The following is a 20,341-nucleotide window of genomic DNA, read 5'->3' on the forward strand; positions in this document are numbered from 1 at the left end:
AACGAGCCAACATGTATGTGCTACATTGAGTTTGCACCTTGTCTCTCTTATGTTTTCGGAAAATGGTTTTATGATATGTGTTTCAACAAAGATGTGTAGCCACTCGATGTGTGTAAGTCCTAGATGCAGCGTATGGAACCCACATGTTCGAATAGTTTTAGACCATTAGTGTCTTGGGGGAAGTCTATTAACACAATCATTTATACAACCATTTGTATTATATGAATATGTGGCATTTTATTATTGGTAAGTAAATGATTTACAACTTTTTTGTTTGAATCCTTCAGCAACCATATATTTTGTAATATTTTATTTATTTTTTACAAATTTGTAATCTTTTGGATGATAAGTTCCTACTCTCTTTTGAGATTGTCGAGTTGATAATTTAACTCTATTTATTTTAGGTACCCAAGGTAAAATATGGTTCTTCAGGAGGGGCCCATTGACGGGAGTTTGTTAACTTTTCAGCAAAGTCATCGCTCCCATTCTATATGGGCAAATAATGTAAGTACAAATTTTAAGTATTTGTCAACACTCTTTATATGATTCAGATTATAAATTGTGAAAGTAACTTGACATATTTTTGCAGGGTGAGCCTCCAGTTGATTTGAAACCTCTTAAAGTACAACGAACTGAAGCTAGACTAAAGAAGTTGGACCCCCCGACGCCACCAGTTTTACAATTGATTAGGCAGGCTGGTTTTGGTGGTGTCATAAATATACCGTTTATCTCTCTTGACCTTGGCCTGATGACAGCTTTACTAGAGCGTTGGCGGCCGGAGACCCATTCGTTCCACTTGCGCACGGGTGAGTGGACTGTAACTTTGCAGGACGTGGAGATTTTGCTCGGGCTACCTGTTGATGGTGAACCTATAATCGGGACAACCAATGAAGACTAGGGTCCATTATGTCAGTGGTTGTTGGGGATAGAGCCGGTAAATAAAGTAGATAGAAAAGGTGGTAAGGTAAAGATGAGTTGGTTACGGGAACATTTTAATGGGCATTTGGGGGCAGGGTATACGGAGGAAAATGTTCAGCAACAGGCCCGGGGTTATATTCTCCAGTTGATAGGTGGAATGTTGATGTCCGACCACTCAGGGTCCCAAGTCCACCTAGCTTACTTAACCCTCCTTGAAGACTTGACGATTGTGCGAGTTGGGGCAGTGCTTGCCTTTCAAATCTTTACCACTATCTATGCCACGGTTGTAAGAGTGGTAAAGACAATGTGGGTGGGGCATTCATTCTCCTACAGCTATGGGCTTGGGAGCGGTTTCCTTTTATTGCTCCTAGACGTTTGGGTACGCGTCAGCGTCCGCCAGGTTCTCCTCTTGGTGCACGGTACGGTTTCATCAATTATAATTTGTATTTACCAATTTTAGATTAGCCTGTTGCATGTTTTAATTTTTTTATATGTAATACTTATGTTTAGGTGGGATGATCATTTTCACTCACCGGATTTGTCAACCCATGTTGTTGGATATTATAGACATTATTTTGACATACAAAGGCCGGATGAGGTATGTATTTCATAAAAATTATTATTTGAATACGAAATCAACTAATCTTTGCATGATAATATTGATTTGGTCATACTGTTTGTATTTCATTTGTGTACGTGATTTGGAGACCATACAGTGACGAGTTAATTGCTAGCCTTCCTCCAAGTTGTTGTGCTGGAAGGGCAATTTGGATGGCGAAGGTCCCATTGTTGAATTTTCCAGTGGTGCAAATGCACATGACAGATAGGGTGATGTGATAGTTTGGGCGTCGACAAACAATCCCTGCTCATTGTAATTGTAGGCAACCACCGCATGGAAAGGACTGGAAGGCTGGGCAAAAGGATTACCGGCAAGACCACCATGCTGAGTTGGAGATGTGGAATCATAGGTTAGAACATATTGTACCTACTGGAGAGCCGAACCCTCATGAGTATGCCTATCCTGCAGATGATCCTTATGTTACTTGGTACGAGAGGATTACGGTACAATATATTAGTCAATTAGGTGGAGGAGCGGACAAGGCGGTATGATATTTGGCTGTTGATTTGTTGTCATTTATCGTAATTCAATTGTGTTCTTATGTTTTGTATGATGTTGTTGTAAAATATGCAGATTAGATTGTTTGAGAGGCTAATGATAGTGCAGACAATGGAGGATATTGGCTTAGATGAGCTTCGGTCTATTGGGGAGGAAGGAGTTGGGGCGATGTCGTATTTGGAGAAGTGATTGCGTAAGAGGCCCCCAATTGAGCCTAGCCAGCCTCAAGCAGAAGGCGTGAATGTGGCGGAAGAGGTTGACCTCTTACAAGACCCTGCGATTGAGGTGGAAAATGTTGTAGCACAGGAGCCGGTGGACCCATTCATACACAATGATGCCATACCGGATACAGTGGACGTCGGGACTACTTCTGCACCGCAAGATACAAATAGGGGTTCTATGTCTTCCTCCTTTACGGCACATTTAGGGAGTGTGCCAAGCTACCCATTCACGCCTATGTTTCAAAGTACTTCTCCGCTGTCGGTTCACACTGATATGTCTTTTGACCCTCAAGACTGGTTCGATTGCCCTTTGCAAAACGTAGGAGGTCTAGACACAACTTTTTCTTGGCAGGCCAGTGTTAAAGAGGAATGAGACATTGGATGGGGATGATGGCGGCAATTCAAATGCACCTCCCAACCCTCAATTGGGAGATGACTTAGTGGGTACGGGCGGTCACCCCACGGTGGAGGGGGATGCAGAGGTGCCTGCAGAGCTCGATGTTCAGGGCAAGCAGGGTGAGGGAGATGGGGTTGTGACATAAGCGCATGTTGTGGAGCAGGAAGTTCAGGAGGAGCAAGATGTTACCCCACCGTTTGTGCCACGTAGGAGTCAACGTCAACCACATCCTGCAGCGTGTGGTACAGGAAGTCACAAACTGTTGCATTATTCTAAGCGTAGGAAGGACATGTAGTTTTTTTGTTACTCTATGTTGTGATTTGTTGCTCTCCACGTGCCGTGTCCAATAATTTTTATTATTGTTTTATGGGGACACGGTTTGGGACACGCCGACCCTAATAAGTAGCTGATGAAGGGCACCATGTCCACGTATTGGATACGGGGACAAGCGGATACAGTGGGGACACGTAATGGACACACGACATGGCGTGTCCGATAATATTTATTATTGTTTTATGGGGGACACGGCTGGGGACACACCACGTATTGGACACTAAACAATACTAAGCTTTTTTCAGAAAGAAGCAAGAAAGTTTCAGCGCCGTATAACTTTTTGTGTAAACAAAAACTAGGTTTTGATGTTGACAAAAAGGCATCTAAGAGTAAATTCAGTTTTTCAAGTGTATTACTTTCAACTTCTACAGTGGTTCTGATTGGGAGCATTTCCGATCAAGTTACCACAAAATAACACATTTTTTGATCAACCTATGTGGAAAGCCGTAAAGTTGATGTTCTGTTAGTTGTAAAACAGTAATAGATACTATCAAACTAGCATTTTCATGTAGACTTTTGTTGCTATCTTTATGTACTTATTCCTGAAATAGATCACATGGTAGCTTCATTTATTTCACATGTGTGGTCATGTTCTAACAATTGCAGAGTTATACACAATACTCCCTTTTTAAATTTCACTTTACTTTCTCTATTGAGTTTGATTATACATGGCAAGAGATTTATGTAAAGTTCGACATGTCGAATTGGCGTTATAGCCTCACTCATCCGGAACTAGCTTATAGAGGTCATTATTTTGAATAGGTGTTATAGTATTAACTTTAACGCCTTTTGAATAGGAGTTATAAAATCTATGTGAACTACAAAAGCTTTTGGCCTGGACGGACTGGAATGACAGGAATCATGCCCGGAGTGCCAGGAATCATGTTGGACAACAAAGTATAGCTCCTTTTGAATAGGAGTTATACAATCACAAGCGTTATATCATGTATAACGCCTTTTAAGAATGCGCGGTTAAAATGTGTTTTTTTTAGTTTAGTCAATAAATTTCATGATGAACTGTACATCTTATAAAAAAATAATGAACGCTTCACAACAAGTTTCTTACACAAAGAAATTCTACTTAAGCCAAAAAAAAATTGGCAAGCTTCAAAAATGTCAAAACTATTTTTGTAAAAATAGTTATTTTTGTAAAAACTATTTTTGTAAAAATGCCAAAAAAAATTACAATTCCACAAGAAATTATATGAGACAACTAAAACTATATGAGACAAGATATTATGTAAAAACTATTTTTGAGTCTGCAAGGCAATTGGGCGAAGCATGTGCCTGGTCGATGGGATTTGTAGGATATATATAGCTTCTTTTGTAAAGGTGTTATACCAAGTTTAGCTCCTTTTGTAAAGGAGCTATAGTCACAGTAACAAAATATTCTCCTGCAAAAGGTATGAGTTGTTCTCCTGCAAAAGGTATGAGGCCTGAGGCCTGAAAGGTTGAAAGGTATGAGGTCGTTGAAGTGACATACGCCGCCTTTTCAAAAGGCGTTATTACAATAGCGCCTTTTCAAAATGAGCTATGTGGTCCATATAAATAATCACCAGCTGATTAACTCACACAACGATTATCTGTATGGCTATCCCTGTAATAGTATATGTTGGTGGACAAATTGTCCAACATATAGACGACAGTCCATGGTACAATGGCAGTACGGCCCTTCATTTATCAATGCAGCGAGGTATAACACTTTCAGAGCTGCAAGAGATGATATCTAATACTGCAGGATTGCCATACACTTTCATGAAAATAACATATCGCTTTCCGAGTATTAGGTTTCCAAACCCCACATATCAACACGTTCCACTAGATATCGTTGACAGTACCAGAGTAGATTTAATATTTGATGTTCACGGCGAAATTCCCGATTACATTCCCATTTTGTTCATTGAATCTATGAACGTTCCAGCATACCCCGGTAACGTACAAGAACATTTCCCCGGAGAAAGTTCTCAACCGCAACATTATGATAACGAAACAACATTTGGTAAGGTTTAATTTTTTTTAATTAATATACCCAACTATATATACTGTACGAAATGGGTGTTAATGGTTTAAATTTTTTCATTAAAAACGACAAAATAAAAAACCTCTTAAAACTACAGCTAATAAAGCAATATCTCGCAAGTACTTCAGTGAGAGAATTGGGTTGATTCGCACAACAACGATTCCAGTGTTATATTTATAATTTTTACCTAATCTGTTATATATGCGTGCTCTTATAATAGTATAAGTTAAATAGGAAAAAATGTCATACAAGTATACTACTATTTTCATCGATTAACCTTTTTCCAACTACTAACATTCAACTTAAATTTTAAATTATTTGACCTTTTCAAATGGGTATCGTGATTAAATTATTATGCTAGAAAAGGACATGCGCCAAAGAATATGGCATGGTTCACCACTTAAAAATGACTAATTTTTACCACTTGTTGCATATTAAAATTACTAGTATTAAAATACAACCCAATTACTATTAAAATGAAATCCCTTCCCACATTCCACTGATTTCTCTTTACACCCACTCTCGACACTCACCCCACCAATAGCTTCTTCTTGATTAAGTTTGTGTTGTTGCCCTTTTCTGAAGCAAGCGTGACTAATTATGGTGGGATTTAGTGTTTTTTTTTTTTAATTATACAGGCTGGTGGGATCAAGCTTGAATATGAAGTTTTCCGGATCGGAAAGGATAACGGTACAGATATGAAATATGTACCAGAACGCATAGACCTTTTTTTGGGTCTATAAAAATGATCGGAGTCGTTTATTTTGTTTAAAATACTTTATTTACGGTCCCTGTAAAAAATGACTTCAATTGGATTTTAGTAATGACGTTTACAAAACATTCAACTTTGTCACATAATTCAAGCCGGAATTCTGAAGCAAAGTTGCATATTTCGTAAACCTCTTTTTCGATATCCGATTGAGCTTATTTTTTGTAGAGACCATGAACAAAATATTTTAAATAAAACGTGTGCCTCCAATCATAAAAAGGATTTGTGCGCGTTAATAAAGATTCAATAGCACCACTGTTTTTAGATTGAGAGGGCTAGATTGAGAGAAGATAGGCTATCATTGGAGGGGGGCAACTAGGTTGGAGATTGAAGGACATGGCTCAAAAACACACTTAAAATAGGGTCATTTATCGTTAGTTTATTTTTCATTTTCTAAATTTCGTAAAGGATAGTGATTTTAACTCATTTTTTTTTATAAATGTACTTCAAAAATTGTCATTTAGTGCTAAGTTACATGGTACAAGCACTAAAAGACAAAATATTATAAGGGCAAAAATCATTTTCTTTACGTATACTAATATTTTCCTTGCGAAAATACCCAAACGGTCTTGCTACTGTCAGTCCACTGGGCTAACGATAAGTACATTAAAAAACAATTAAAACATATATTTCTGTGTACTTTTTATACCATTTAATACACATTCACACACTTACTATTGTCAACCCCTTGGGCTGATTTTAGAATTTTCTATAAATATAAGAAACATTAAACTTATTTGGCTACCATCAGTTAGTGTATGCCCTTATTTACTTTAATTCCCGTATATGGTGATCTAAAATAAGCAAATATGACGAGTAACTTGTCAAATCATCTAACTCCTTTATTTGTTTAATTGTAAATATAGCCAACCAAACAAGTAATGGTGGATGCAAGATTTGTGTCTTTGCAGAGGCTCGAATCACATTTATTTTCATATTAATGACAAAAGAATATATTTTATAAGTACATATTGCTACTTGTGAGATCTAAAGAAGAAACGATATTGTGTGTATGAACATATCCATAGTTTAATTTTATGACACGCTACGTAAAAAATACAGTAATTGATAATTTGAAATTTTAGGATTTTTATCCACATACACAAATTTGAAGAAAAAAAATTTCCTTCAAAGAAACTTGCAAGGGTTAATTCCATAGAATTATTTTAATTAACTTATAATTTAAAGTATAATAGACAAGAATATTTAAAGTTGCGCAACAGCCCGGTGGATGTACTATGTAAGAAATATACTACAGTATGAAATGAGGGTGTACTGTACAAAGATAGATTTGGTGTGCATTTAGAATCTCCCAAACAGGAAACAGTGCTTACCTGTCAGGGCTACGTCCCAACACATTTCCGAGGTTTGTCGTCTTTCACAGGATGACATCTTTTGTGATTCCTCTCTGTGTTTTCTCGTTTACATCGATTTTCTTCTGTGGGGCCTCTCTCTCTGTATCCTCCCTCTCTCTCTCTCTCTCTCTCTCTCTCCTCTCTGCAAAACAGTGGAGACGAGGAAGAAGAACGAGATAGAGCGAAGGGTGCACAGCTCCATTTATGAATCGGTGTTGTACGTATAGGTTGCATCGACATGGGCAACTGCTTGGGCTCTCCTCAACAAGTTGACAGCTTTGTCGTTGACAAGGCCAACTCTGGTATAATTTCCTTTCTGAGTCTGGTCCTTTTCGTTTGATTTCCATGCAATTTGTGATTTCTTCTCAATCCACGATGTAATAGCTTCTGTTGTATTTTATTCGTTTGATATTCTGTTTTTCGATTATATGGTACATTGGTTATTCTCTTCTCTTATTTGTTCGAGTTTTGATGTGGCAATTGAATTGGTATAATTTATGGTAGCTTGGGGAATTTTTTTTTTTTTCCTCAACTTGGAATTTGTTGTTCCTTTTTTTTTTTTTTTTGGGCTTGGTAGAGTTGTTAGTCTTCGGGGCTTAATGTATCTTGCTTCTGGGATTTGTATCAAAATGTTTCTCCATGGCGTTTGGTTGTTTCTTTTTTCGTCGGTTGTTTTCTCGAGGGTAGTTCATGGGGAGAAGTGGGAATTGAATTTAGGTGTCAATTAACAGAACCGTATCAAATTGGATATCGAATGACAAAAGTCCGACAAAGCGGACATGTACTTACAGTGAGCCTGGACAGCACACCTATATAAGATGCAACTCTAAGGTTCAGTTCAGTTGTACGAGAGGGACGAGAAAATGAACTTTCCTGTAACATTCTTAGTTTTCAGTTACCAAGAAAGCCGTGGACCAATAACTTCAACTTTCCAATTGGAAAATACATTCCTGCAAAAAAGAAGGAATTTTAGATTTTTCTGAAAAAATATTTGTAAAAAGAATGCCCGCAAGAAAATAAGTTTCCTTTTCCTTTACTTCACTTCTCCTAAGAATTAGTTTTGCACGCAACATTCCCGACTACTGAAGAAGGCCTAAAGGTAGAGAGAAAACCTTCACCCAGTGAGGGAGAGTTGAACCGTTGACCTCCTTATGAGCTGCAAGACCCCTGGCCAACCCGGCTAACCCGTTGGCTCGCGGGTTTGGTGTTTCTGGTTTAAAGCTACAACCTTGTGGTTGGTTTTGTGCAGATTCTTCATTGGTTTACTATTAGGGATATAGCATTTATGACCTGTCTATGAAGTGTGCTGGACGATAGCTTGTATAAGGATTTTGTGGGCTTTACAATCCTGAATTTAATTTGCTTTGTTGGGGTTTTGGCTGCTTCTGAATATACATTTAAGTCTTGTTAGTTTAGATTTAAATGTGTACTAATCTTTAACGATTGGATGTAGTAATCTAGATTCTTAACTGCTTGAACTGGATTCAATGGCCTTGATGGTGACTTTTGTGCTTTTGTTTCAATGTTAGTGCTTATTAGTTTAAGGGCTTAGTTTGTAGAAGTGCTTTAATATTCTAGGAAGACGAACTTTTTGCCCCTTAGCCATTTGCTAACAGGAGTTGAATCTATCTAGACTTGCAACGTAAATGTATGCCTTGAATTTCACAGTTCCATGTCTTTTGCAGTCCTTCCGTTCCTTTAATGTTAGTCTATTTTGGGAATTCAACTTTTTAAGGAAACATGTAATGATTTCACTTAGATCGAATACGAAGGTATCATTTCGTTTATTGCCCATGATTTTAACTCATTTGGAATGCACTCGTGGACATCTATGAGGACAGTTTTGGAAACCCACTGATTATGCTTTTGAATTTCAAGGACCAACATTTTGGAACATTCCAAAATGGAACAGTGGATCAACAATTATTAACTGAGGGAGTATTATCTAGGTATAAGTTTTGCGTGTGAATTCAATAATTGTCGGGGATGAGTAATTTTAGAGAAAGAATTATTCCACATCGGTAGCAAACTCTAACTTAAATTAGAATCTTACCAAGAAGAAAGTTTGCTAATTTATATTCTGGAGAGAGTCAGTAGACAAACAATTTCCAGTGTTAAGGTAATCCAAAGAGGCATCTAAGTCCCTTGGATCACTCATTTTTTGAAAGCTAAAACTTATTACTTATGATTCTTTCAAAGTACATCAGTCAATTACTCTGAAGGTTTGGTCCATCACCATTCGTTATACTAACTGGTTCTTCTTTTAGAGATTTCCCCCCAAAAGAATTTCCTTCGTTGTCTCGCAAACTCATAACATGCTTATGCATCTTGAAGATCATCAAGTCTCCCAAAGCATTGATAATTTAAAAGGTTTTATCACGTTCTCCCAATTGATTTGAAAGTTCCAACTGCATGTTAATTCTTAATTTGTCCAAAAACACTGGGACTCTTACAAATACTTTAGGAGTCTTACAAATAGCTGTTCTTATGTCTAATTATTGTTGTTACTAATTACAAGATAAAACTATATTGTCAAGGTAAGGAGAACATTTTATGTATAGGACGAGAGTTTCATGCTAGTTATTTGGCAAAATCAAGTTTGTATACATACTTGTTGAGGAAATATTCAGCAACATGTATCCAATACACTTACGAAGTGTCACTTGGCCATGAAGGGTACTTGTAGGCATTTGGAAGAGTTTATGTAAGATGGGTCCTATACTTCATGAGTTACTTTCGCAATTATTAAACTTTAGTCTTCAATGAGGACCATTTTTGGGTCATATTACATCCAGAATGGTGGAGGACCTTGAAGAATAATCTTATGGATATTCAGTTGATATGAAAAATATTTTAATTGCTCTCAGTACCGGGAAAAAAAAAAAACACTTTGCAAATGGAGTTGTATGAATTCAATTCCTTTTTGACAGCCAGAACATTTTCCATGTTAATGCATACTAGTACCGGGAATAGGAAGCAGAGGAGCTGTAAATTGGCTGTCAGAAATCTTCATTCTTCAGTCAATTTTGGTGGTTTTGGCCCTTTCAAGGTGTCTTGTATTTGCATCTTACCATACCTGTCTCGTTTGGTGTCTACTAGTCATCTTGAAGGGCCTATTCTGTTAATTGTTGATGGTGAATGTAATTAGCTGCTTGCTCTTTTAAGTTTCTTTCCGTTGTGCTGACATATGCTCGCATATTAAACCCTTGTACCTGATTTGGTGGTTCCATAATATAGATATCAATTGCCTGATGACATGTGAAACAACATGGAAAGAGGGGATCCTATTCCCATTGTTTATTTACAAGGACCCTGCCATTTATTTTTTAGATGATTCAGAAGGAGGAAAACAACTTTAAACTCCCATTGAGATTTCTCAAAGTTTAATGAAATCATTTCTTGGACAAAGTTAGTTCCATTCTTTTTCAATTCATGGGTGGAGTTAAATCTCGTTCAAAGGCTATTTTCAGTTGACGCTTTGGCCTGCAAAGTAAATACATGGCAAAAGGGGGATTAAGACTCTACGATGTTATTCACAACATCAAGTCATCAAACTTGGTCTCATTAAACATTTTCACCATTCCCTTTCGAGCACAGTATAGACATTGTCAAGTACGATTCTAGTTTTCCACACAAAGAGAGAAAATACTCATGGTATGCTCGTTTTTATGATCTTCATGAAGTAATGCTCGTGAGTTCGTAGAATTGGAAGAGATGCAAGTACAACAGGCATTGCTCTAAATTTGGAATCAAATCATAATGACGTTTGGATTGTAACCATCTCATCACTTATGATTTAGGCTTGTCAAGTCATGGGACATGAAGAAGTATAGATCTGGGAGCCCAAGAAGAAGAGTTGCGAAGGAGACAAAGGCTTTGTTCAAGATAATGTCCTATCAAGGTTCAATGGGTAAAGCTCAGCCTATTAACCAATAGGCCTTAAGGGTGTAAGTTTGAAGGGCAGCCACTTTCTGTATATAAGACCAAAGGTTGGGTTTGTACCCAATTTTTCAATCCTAGACCCCTTCAGTGGAGAATAAACATGGTGTATCTTTTGCAATCAAACACAAAGAAGTATAGAGAATAAGTTCCCTATGTATATGCATGTTATACGGTCTTGGGTATAACTCAACCCCAAAAGCTAGCTATTGAAGTGAGAGTACCCTCACGCTTATATACTTCATATTACTTTCGTACCTAGACTATGTGGGATTTCGCTTCACACCCTCCTTCACGCGCAACATGCTCACTCAGTAGCACTTGCCGCATGCAGGCCAAAGACACGTACCCTAACCATCTTTGTTACCTAGCTCTGATACCATATTAAGTTGTCTGTTGTCCCAAAAGCTTAAGCTTTTAGGAAGTATATCAAGCTATACAACACCCTTCCTCACGTGCAACCCCGTCTTGTACGTGGAAATGCAAATTTAACATAGATAGAGGGAAACAGAATACAGAGGGGAGAAGCAAAATGCAAAGGGGGAACAAATGCAAACAAAGGGACTTGAACCCAACACCTCTCTCAACTTGTGCTCTGATACCGTGTTACACGGTCTTGGGTAGAACTCAACCCCAAAAGCTAGCTATTGAAATGACTGTATCCTCATGCTTGTATACTTTATATTACTTTTGTACCCAATTTTGTACCCATGCGATGTGGGACTTCATTTCACAGAACCCACCTCTAGGTGTATATAGCTTCACAGAGAACATTCTAGTAATACATTGTAGTCTTAATATTTCCATCACCCATCATTGGGGGATGGCGTCCTCACATTCTGCCCCACTTTATTACGGGACGTCATTGTTACACCCTATGGCCTACTAATGTCCCCGACTTGCCAATGTGGAATATCAGCTTACACGCGACCACAAAGTAGCCTTGCGCAAGCGCATGGTACAGTACCCCTTGGCTTCAACCCCTCTTGGAAGCCTTGGGTCCTTTACTTCATTGCCGTAAATCCGTACACAGGACCAGGATAGGCTCTGGTACCATTTGTGATGACCCATTGCTTGTTGGATTCATGACTGTGAAAGTGGGCATACCAACTTTGCCCAAAAGCCAGAGTTAGTTGTAGCAAGACTATATGTAACTTTAATATTGTTGTGGTGTCCTCATTGGGCAACATTCTTAATTAGTAGCTCGGATTCTTCCTTGCTTTAATATGGATGGTCCATAGGTCCCAATAATGTCCCCCGATTGGCCACAGAGCATCCCATACACGAGCACTGGGTACATTTCCCCTGTTTTTTTCTTCCTCTTCTCCTCTAGGACATAGCTACGGGGCCCTTCAATGGGTCTGGTATATGTCCAGCCATCCAGGTATCACTTGTAAGTTGTAACAACTTGGCTTGCTTGCCAGTAGGCAGTAACCTTTAAAAGTGGCAAACCCATTGGGTGTAACTCTCTCCCTAAGGCAAAATAGTTGGCTTTTTTATTTGTCCAACTAAGGTGGTTGTTCGTAGTTATCTTGAAATCCTAGCAACCTTCGATAATCCTATTCCGACTCTAGTTGCCATGTAAAGTCAAAGCCTGAATCAATTCCATGTCATTTCCCACTGACTGACGTAGAAATCTGTGGATCTTTCAAAAATTTGGCCCTAAATGGTTGTTAGACATGTCAATTTGCCACCATCTCTTGAAGATATTGACAGAAAACACTTCCATTGAGTTCTTAGTATTTTGATCCTGATACATCAATATACAGAAGTTCAATTGAAATTAAGTAAAATTAGATAATATAAAGAATACAATAAGGACTAGGAAGGGCGACATATAAAAGACCACAATTTGAATGGAAACGAACTCCAATTAAGGAAAGAAAAACTAGCACAGACCACACCTTTAGATTAAGACAAAAGGCAACTTTAACCTCTACTTTAATGCCATTGTAATGAGTGAGGTTAGTGTCCTAACAAAATATTGAAAGCAAATAAATGAAACATGTAAAAGATATATACTTAATATTGTGACCGCTTGAGCTGATCCTAACTGAAAGAATAGCTTGGCTTTTCTATGGTATGGCTTGGAAGCTAGGCTTCAACTAAGACTAGGCATTTAAGCATGAAACATGCTTCAATATTTGATTATAAGATATTAAGTGAAAATACGTCGTCATTTCTGTTGCCATATGTATTGGGCTTCAATATTTTGTTATCAAAAAAAAAAAATTCATGAAACTATTTCGTCTACTTATATTGGATTGATGTACTTCTAGATGCATGGATTCAAAAGGTCGGATAGGAGTCTATTTAATTTTTTTATTCGAATGTGTTCAGAACTTAGTAGCATGAAGCGGGGGCGGGAGCGGAGGCACCTAGAAGCTCCTAAGGTTGGGAGCGCCTAAGGAGCGTATATAGATTATATAAAAATATGTTTATACAATACTTAACCATTAAAGGAAAGTGATACTTACTGAAATTTTTCCCAATCTTAAAGTGTAATTATTGGAAGTTATATATTCTTAATTTGCAAAACTTCTTGACTAATATGATTCTCATATTCTTATTTCCACAATGGCATAACTCCCGTAAAAGTAAGAGAATAATTGCCTTAACGGCCCGATAAGCTCCCATCTTAGTTAGGAGCGAGCTCCCGTCAAGCTCCCATCTTGGGAGCGCCGATTCGAGCTCCCGTCTAGGGGGCGCACCCATTTTGGAAGGATCCTGCAACTAAGGTTCAGAAATGGAGATTCCTTTCGACTAACTTGTGCAAGACAAAGTCACATTGCCAAGCCAAGTAAAATATCATTCCCACATCCCTTGCTCGTGATTAGGAAACTCACTTTCTTGGGTTATTCAAGAGAGAAAAAAGAACGTTAGGTCCTGCCTTACGATACTAACCTCGTTTGGGTATATGTTTTTGCTTGATTAACCTTTTAGAATTATGCAAGGAATTTCACCAAGTGATGCCAATGAGTTTCCCATTAGTATGATACCCTATCCTAATCCTGCTCTCTTTCCATCTAATTGGGGCCTCATTAAGTGGATTTTGTTCTATAAGGTACAATTTTTTGCAAGAGAGAAATTAGATATTCTATTATAAACAAGTGAAATGTGAACGCAAACTAAACATACTTAAATATTAAGTATTCTTGCTATGCTTTTACAAGGACATAAGATTTTCCCAAAAAGTTGACAAAATTGACGAAAGAAAAGGAAAAGTCTCATCAAGCCAAAGCGAATGAGTCAGTAAGCATTTTCCCCAAGAAGAAATCAGACTATCCAATTTCTAAAAGATAAGTTATTCTTGTCCATCACCCCACCATGAAGCATTTGAGACGAAACAAATCATCGATGACACTTATAACACACTCATATCATGCAGCTTATTAATCAATTACAATTTGTAACAGTATTTCTACGAGAAGATTGTATGTGGAAAGAGATTTTGTCATTGGTTGAAAATTCATCTCCACGTAAAGTTAGATGATAGAATAATAAACTGTACCTCTTGGCATCAATATTTACGATGTACATGTTTGATTCATTAAGGCCAAATGTTATTGTCACTCGACGTGTAGGTCTTGGGTTCAAACTCCATTTCCGTGAACTTGGGGGCCAATCTCCTTTTGGCTCACGAAAAGCTTTGCAAGCCTCCATTATGTTTTGGGAGGACTACACCCCATTGAAATTGTCTACCATGAGACTGAACAAAACCAACTTGTCTACTTCTCCGAGCATGTCCAGATTGTTGCTCAGTCGGAACTTATTGGGCAAGAACTTCACCAAGTCGGGAGTCAGGACCATTATAGTTATAGTCGTTATTTATTGAGGCTTCAATCGGTGGCTCCACTGTTATTAATTCATCAACTTCCTTGAACTTCGGCTGGCCTCATTTCCCATACACGGTTTTGTAACTTTTCGTAGACTTGAGTTTGTAAAAGTTGTTGACGCCTAGTCATCGCGACTACCTTTGTGAGGAGGTACCCTTTCTCTGGATACCTGCATAGTTGTAAGAGGTGCGCCTAGGCGCATCAAGGCTCTCTCTTGGTGCCTGGAGGGGGTCCAGGCGAAGGCGCGCGCCTTTGGAAAATGCAGAAGCCCGCATCAGTTATCCATGGAAATCCTTCACCTAACCAAGCGACTCAAAAGCTTAAGCTCACATGTACCACGTAACTAGTGGGTCTCTACTTATATATCCAATAGTCCATTGGTAACCCACTGATGTGGGACTACCTCCTAAGATAGGATGTCACACTCACACTTTAGTAAACCACGTCGATCTCTCATCTCTCAATCGAACGACTCAAACTAAATGATCTCTCTCAACCTCTGTTGCAAATATTGGATGCTTGTCTTTTATTGAATGTGACGTATTAGTCCTTCTCTATTCAAGAATTGTTGACTATTTACCGTTTGGTAGATGATTTTATTGATTTTTATGTGGTACACTTTCTGAACTTCATTGTCTTGATGTTTATTTTGAAAAAATTGGCGTGTGCTATTTTTTCTAGCCTAAGTGCGCCTCGCCTTGTGCTTTGTCCCTCGGTGCACCTCTCGCTCATAATAACTATGGTCACAAGTATTAGGTAAGTCAAGGCATTGTTAGCGGGAGTTGAACACAAGATCCCCGAGTTTATGGTTTGTCCCAGGAACGATCTTAAACTACTTGGCTACTCCGGTGGGTTAAGTGATGTTGATTTGAACTGAGTAATAAGAAACAAATGGAGAAAAGGTCGTGGGGTACTGTTTTAGATTAATCAGTTGCCTATTGAGTATTATCCCCTCTACCTTGAAGTTAAGACCGCAGTGCGCAATTTGTCTGCTCACTTATTTGGTAGATCAAGGAGTTTTTCTTCATATTTGTTCTGCTTCGTATGGAAACTCATCAAGGGTGCTTGGTTGACAAGTGGCTATCATTCTTGGAGATGACTCTGTTAGCACCTTATATTGGTCTGAAAAAATGGTTGTGTGCCTGGTAGATGGCCTGCTTGATGCCAAGTTTCCTTCAACTTAATACTACATAGTCTTTGATTGTGAGCTTAAATGTGAAGTAGTACTTCCCAGTTTCCGCTTCTTTCATACCATCTCATTCCTTCTTCTTTTCTCTCTCTTTCAGAAGACACAAAACGTCCAGATAAGCCACCTCCAATTTTGACTATCCCTCCATTAAGTGAAAGGGGTAGAAGTGGGAAAATTCCGAGTCCAAGATCCGAGGATGAGATATTGTCGTCACCCCATTTGAAAGCCCTATTGTTTAGTGAGCTTAAGAATGCTACTAGAAACTTCCGCCCTGATGGTCTTCTTGGAGAAGGAGGGTTTGGATGTGTCTACAAAGGTTGGCTTGATGAGCAGGCTCTTACAGCGGCAAAGCCTGGATGTGGAATTGCAGTTGCTGTGAAGAAGCTTAAACCCCAAGGCTACCAGGGCCACAAGGAGTGGCTGGTGAGTTTCTCTCATAATCCACTTAACCCTGTTATATATTTTGCTTTACACACTTGCTCATATCTAGTTGGTTGCAGTCGGAAGTAGATCATCTTGGCCAGCTCCATCATCCGAATCTTGTAAAACTTATTGGCTACTGCTTGGAAGATGACAACCGGCTACTGGTATATGAGTTCATGGCCAGAGGGAGTTTGGAGAATCATCTATTTAAAAGTTAGTCATTGTTGTTTTTTTTTTTGTTTTTTGTTTTTTTTTTAATATTTTCATAGCTATTTCTTTAAAGAAAACTTTGATAGCCACCAGAGTAAATGCTCATAATCCAGTTTTCTGAGGCTAACTATAGGCTATATATACAGTTGCAAAGTAACTAATATCATGATCACTATTTCTGCGACTGTGCCTTAATTCAGGGAGTGCGCAACCTCTTCCATGGGAAACAAGGGTTAAGGTTGCCATAGATGCTGCTCGAGGGCTCTCTTTTCTTCACAACTCTGAATCACAAGTTATATATCGTGATCTTAAAGCTTCAAATATCCTGCTAGATTCAGTATGTGGAATGAAAAACAAATGCTCTCTTTTAGCCCCTATAGTCATTGCTCTTTGTATCTCTGCAGTCATTGTTGGGTTATGTTTCATTGAATGAGTGTTCCAGCTCTTATTATGATTCTTTGCTTAATGCAGGAATTTAATGCTAAACTTTCGGACTTTGGATTGGCAAAAGCTGGCCCCACTGGGGATCAGACTCACGTATCTACTCAAGTCATGGGTACTCATGGTTATGCCGCCCCTGAGTACGTTGCTACAGGTTATTTCTTTGACTCTTAAACTATGTTATGTTTGGTAGGACTGTTATTGTTGCTAGGTGTTGGTGGTCAAATGGTTGTGAAAGATTAGATTTCTTTGTTCTTGTTTAACATTTGATATGCAGTTGAATATTTTTATGCATCACAGAATAGGAACTAGGACACTATTCTAAATCCCTAACACATAGACCCATACAATCAGACTCGGGCGTTTGGTGGACAGAAATTTGCAACGCGAGTTAATACTTTTGACAAACATGATCGATGTTATTTGCAGAGGAAATTCTTAAGGTAGAAGGGCTTGAATGCCTGTTGAACAAAAATAAATATTTAGGACCATTACTAGTTACCTTTTATTATCGTCATATGTATGTCCTTAATATGCATGCCCTTCCAAAAGGAAAGCTCGTCTTTTGCTATTTAGTTCCATTACCCCGTTGTTGTTGGCAAGTTCTGTTACGTAGAGTCTTGTGGTTAAAAATGAGCTAGCCAGTCTGGTTAAAAGTTTAATCGAATTTCATGCAGAAATGATTGAATTGAGTAGTTACTTACCATCTAAAAAGAGAGAGAGAGAGAGTAGTTACTTACAATTATCTTTGCATATGACATAGTTGTTTTTTGTCTTGATTATAAGAGTTTGGATGCTCCCATATTTCTGTAGAGTTCCCAGCATTGTCTTGTCAAATAATTCACCATGAAACGAGAGTTCTTGTTCAAAACTATGTGGAAACACGAGATTAAAGTAACTGGTTCAAAACTATCAAATTTTGGTCATTGAAATCTATATTCTAATTGATTTTTCTGTCCACTTCTTCAAGACTTCAAACAAAAGATGCCACCTGGAGTTGATTCGAAACACCATGTGGTAAATAAATCCAGTAAGTTTATCCACGTCTCCAGTTTTACATACTCCTTGCCTGTGCAGTTGGGATCCCATTGCCTTGTTTCTTCTAGACAAAAGGAGATCCAAATCTTATTAGATATATTTCATCTGATATTGGCATTTACACTGTAAATCATTTTGTTGTCAGAGAAGATATTTTTTACATTAAGGAGGAGTTATGATTGCTGCACCATTCTTTGTTCTTGCAAGATTATACACTCTAGCGCTGGTATTTTGTAGCCATGGTAACCTATTTATTGTAATCAGATAAAGTAAAAAATTGTCTCTGTTGCAAAAAACCAAGGTTATTACGAGCTGAAAAGGCTGTGGAAAATTTACGTTGTAGGAATAACCTCTGTCAGCTCTAGAAACTTGCTTTGTACCATCGCAACCTCTATATGTGTGTGTGTGGATATATTGTGGTAGTCTGCTTATGCAAGTGCTTGAAAAATCTGTTAAATTACATAAGCATGTTACGATATCATGAAATCTAAGCACTATCTATGTGACAATATTAATCACAATCAAGGTTATTCCAAAGGTCAAAATTGATTTATGCCATCTGGATTCTGGACCATAAAATCAGGCATCATATCTGTGAGCATTTACTTGTAATAATGTACGGATGTAAAATAACTTAGCTCTAAGATCATCACAGCTCACCCATTATTCAGTCGTCATTGAACTCATTAACCATAGATTTTAGTGACTCTCCAATTTTATTTACCAGAATCCTGTTTGATTCCACATAATGTGCTATTATATAAACATCCACTAAGCTCTTTTATATTCACAACTACACTTATCCAAATGGTTTTTCCTGCTGGCAGGTCGGTTGACAGCAAAGTGCGATGTATATAGCTTTGGGGTGGTGTTGCTAGAGTTGCTTAGCGGGCGTCGTGCTGTTGATAAAGAAAAGGTTGATGTTGAGCAGAAGTTAGTGGACTGGGCGAAATCCCACTTGGATGACAAACGAAAGATATTCCGGCTTATGGACACCAAGTTGGGGGGTCAGTATCCTCGAAAAGGAGCTTTAATACTTGCAACACTGGGGATGAGCTGTGTAAACCTTGACTCCAGATCCCGGCCTCCAATGGATGAGGTTTTAAGAATTCTAGAGAAGATCCCATCTCTTAAATGTGTGTCCGTAGGTTCCCCTTGGGATAGACAAACGCTACCTAGTCCTGTTTCCAAATCACCAAGACAACTTGACCTTCCTTCACCGATTACCCCATACCCCCGTGAATCTCTGTTGCCATCCCCCATGATCCCCACAGGAACTATGATTATCGGGAGGTAGACTGTGAATCAGGTGCTAGAATCCTTTAGTTCTATGCAGCAAGTCTTTTTCTTAGTTTCTCAGGGTTAGAATACTTTTATCTTGCTTCGAACTTGAGTTGCATGGTCAAGTTGTTTGGTAACTTGTGGAAACGTCGAATCTGGCTGAGGAATGGAGGGCAATTGAAGTGTACATATGTGAATTGCCTTTTCATATGTCGGTATCGAGGCAAGTCTTGGGGAATGTGGATATAGACTCTTTTAACTTTATAAGGCAATGAGCATCAGAAATGTCACAGTTTCTTTCATCTGCTTTTCTTTCAGTACGAAATGGTTTCCTCACGGAAGCTTGTGACAGTGCGCTGTTATATGAGGTGCCTATGCTGTTTCAGAAGTGTATATTTCCCTACTAGCAGATATTAGTGTTAGTGCAAACCTGTGCCATCATTATGGTACAATAGTTTGATGGCAACCCAGCAAGCCTTGAGGTTTTAGATTCGAGAAACCTCTAAGGTGTTATCAAGGGAATAGACGGTGAAATTGATCTCTCAGAAATAAGTTGAAATGCGCATAAACTAGTCCGTATATCCGGGTGCTGTTAATAGACGGTAAAATTGGTCTCTTAGGAATTATTTTAAGGATGAATATATGGACCCGGTAATTGACAAAGGCCTGTCAAGGATGAGTGGAGGGCAATTGACTTCAAGTGTTAATGGACGGTAACTTGTGGAAACGCCGAAAATGAAATTTACTTTCTGTTTGTTTAATTGTAGAGGGAACTTATTAAAGAAATTTGTTATTGAGATATTTGCAAAAGCTTGGGTTTTTATGAGATAAGCCTGAAGAAAAACTAATCAAAA

The 20,341-nt window shown here is 38.4% G+C and overlaps 3 protein-coding genes across 6 annotated transcripts; all 3 read left to right on the top strand.

Moving 5' to 3' along the window:
- The first annotated feature begins 420 nt into the window (after positions 1–420).
- Positions 421–943, top strand: LOC131297934 (serine/threonine-protein phosphatase 7 long form homolog). The gene is made up of 2 exons (XM_058323145.1): positions 421–504; positions 590–943. Exons 1-2 carry the CDS (start codon positions 421–423, stop codon positions 896–898), a joined length of 393 nt encoding a protein of 130 aa, XP_058179128.1. The 3' UTR covers positions 899–943.
- A 20-nt stretch (positions 944–963) lies between these two features.
- Positions 964–2,010, top strand: LOC131297933 (uncharacterized). The gene is made up of 2 exons (XM_058323144.1): positions 964–1,337; positions 1,429–2,010. Exons 1-2 carry the CDS (start codon positions 971–973, stop codon positions 1,635–1,637), a joined length of 576 nt encoding a protein of 191 aa, XP_058179127.1. The 5' UTR covers positions 964–970; the 3' UTR covers positions 1,638–2,010.
- A 5,116-nt stretch (positions 2,011–7,126) lies between these two features.
- Positions 7,127–19,789, top strand: LOC131297935 (probable serine/threonine-protein kinase PBL3). 4 transcript variants are annotated; one of them, XM_058323147.1, is made up of 7 exons: positions 7,127–7,432; positions 16,192–16,517; positions 16,595–16,730; positions 16,928–17,064; positions 17,199–17,322; positions 18,139–18,198; positions 19,034–19,789. In XM_058323147.1, the coding sequence occupies exons 1-7, from the start codon at positions 7,369–7,371 to the stop codon at positions 19,501–19,503; spliced, it is 1,317 nt and encodes a 438-aa protein (XP_058179130.1). In that variant the 5' UTR covers positions 7,127–7,368; the 3' UTR covers positions 19,504–19,789. The 4 variants fall into 4 exon arrangements, with proteins under 4 accessions (XP_058179130.1, XP_058179132.1, XP_058179129.1 ...); XM_058323146.1 differs by lacking the exon at positions 7,127–7,432 and adding an exon at positions 10,931–11,040; XM_058323149.1 differs by lacking the exon at positions 18,139–18,198 and having other exon boundaries at positions 7,133–7,432.
- The last annotated feature ends 552 nt before the right edge of the window (positions 19,790–20,341 follow it).

This window comes from Rhododendron vialii, chromosome 8a, assembly GCF_030253575.1.
Source record: "Rhododendron vialii isolate Sample 1 chromosome 8a, ASM3025357v1".
Classification (NCBI taxonomy): domain Eukaryota; kingdom Viridiplantae; phylum Streptophyta; class Magnoliopsida; order Ericales; family Ericaceae; genus Rhododendron; species Rhododendron vialii.

What these genes read in the sequence shown, in the direction of transcription:
- LOC131297933 (XM_058323144.1), top strand. Translation starts at nt 971, where the DNA reads ATGAGTTGGTTACGGGAACATTTTAATGGGCATTTGGGGGCAGGGTAT. An exon ending in GGTTCTCCTCTTGGTGCACG is followed by an intron (nt 1,338 to 1,428) that starts GTACGGTTTCAT and finishes ACTTATGTTTAG; the next exon opens with GTGGGATGATCATTTTCACT.
- LOC131297934 (XM_058323145.1), top strand. Translation starts at nt 421, where the DNA reads ATGGTTCTTCAGGAGGGGCCCATTGACGGGAGTTTGTTAACTTTTCAG. An exon ending in ATTCTATATGGGCAAATAAT is followed by an intron (nt 505 to 589) that starts GTAAGTACAAAT and finishes ATATTTTTGCAG; the next exon opens with GGTGAGCCTCCAGTTGATTT.
- LOC131297935 (XM_058323146.1), top strand. Translation starts at nt 10,950, where the DNA reads ATGAAGAAGTATAGATCTGGGAGCCCAAGAAGAAGAGTTGCGAAGGAG. An exon ending in CAAATATCCTGCTAGATTCA is followed by an intron (nt 17,065 to 17,198) that starts GTATGTGGAATG and finishes TGCTTAATGCAG; the next exon opens with GAATTTAATGCTAAACTTTC. An exon ending in CCCTGAGTACGTTGCTACAG is followed by an intron (nt 17,323 to 18,138) that starts GTTATTTCTTTG and finishes CACTTCTTCAAG; the next exon opens with ACTTCAAACAAAAGATGCCA.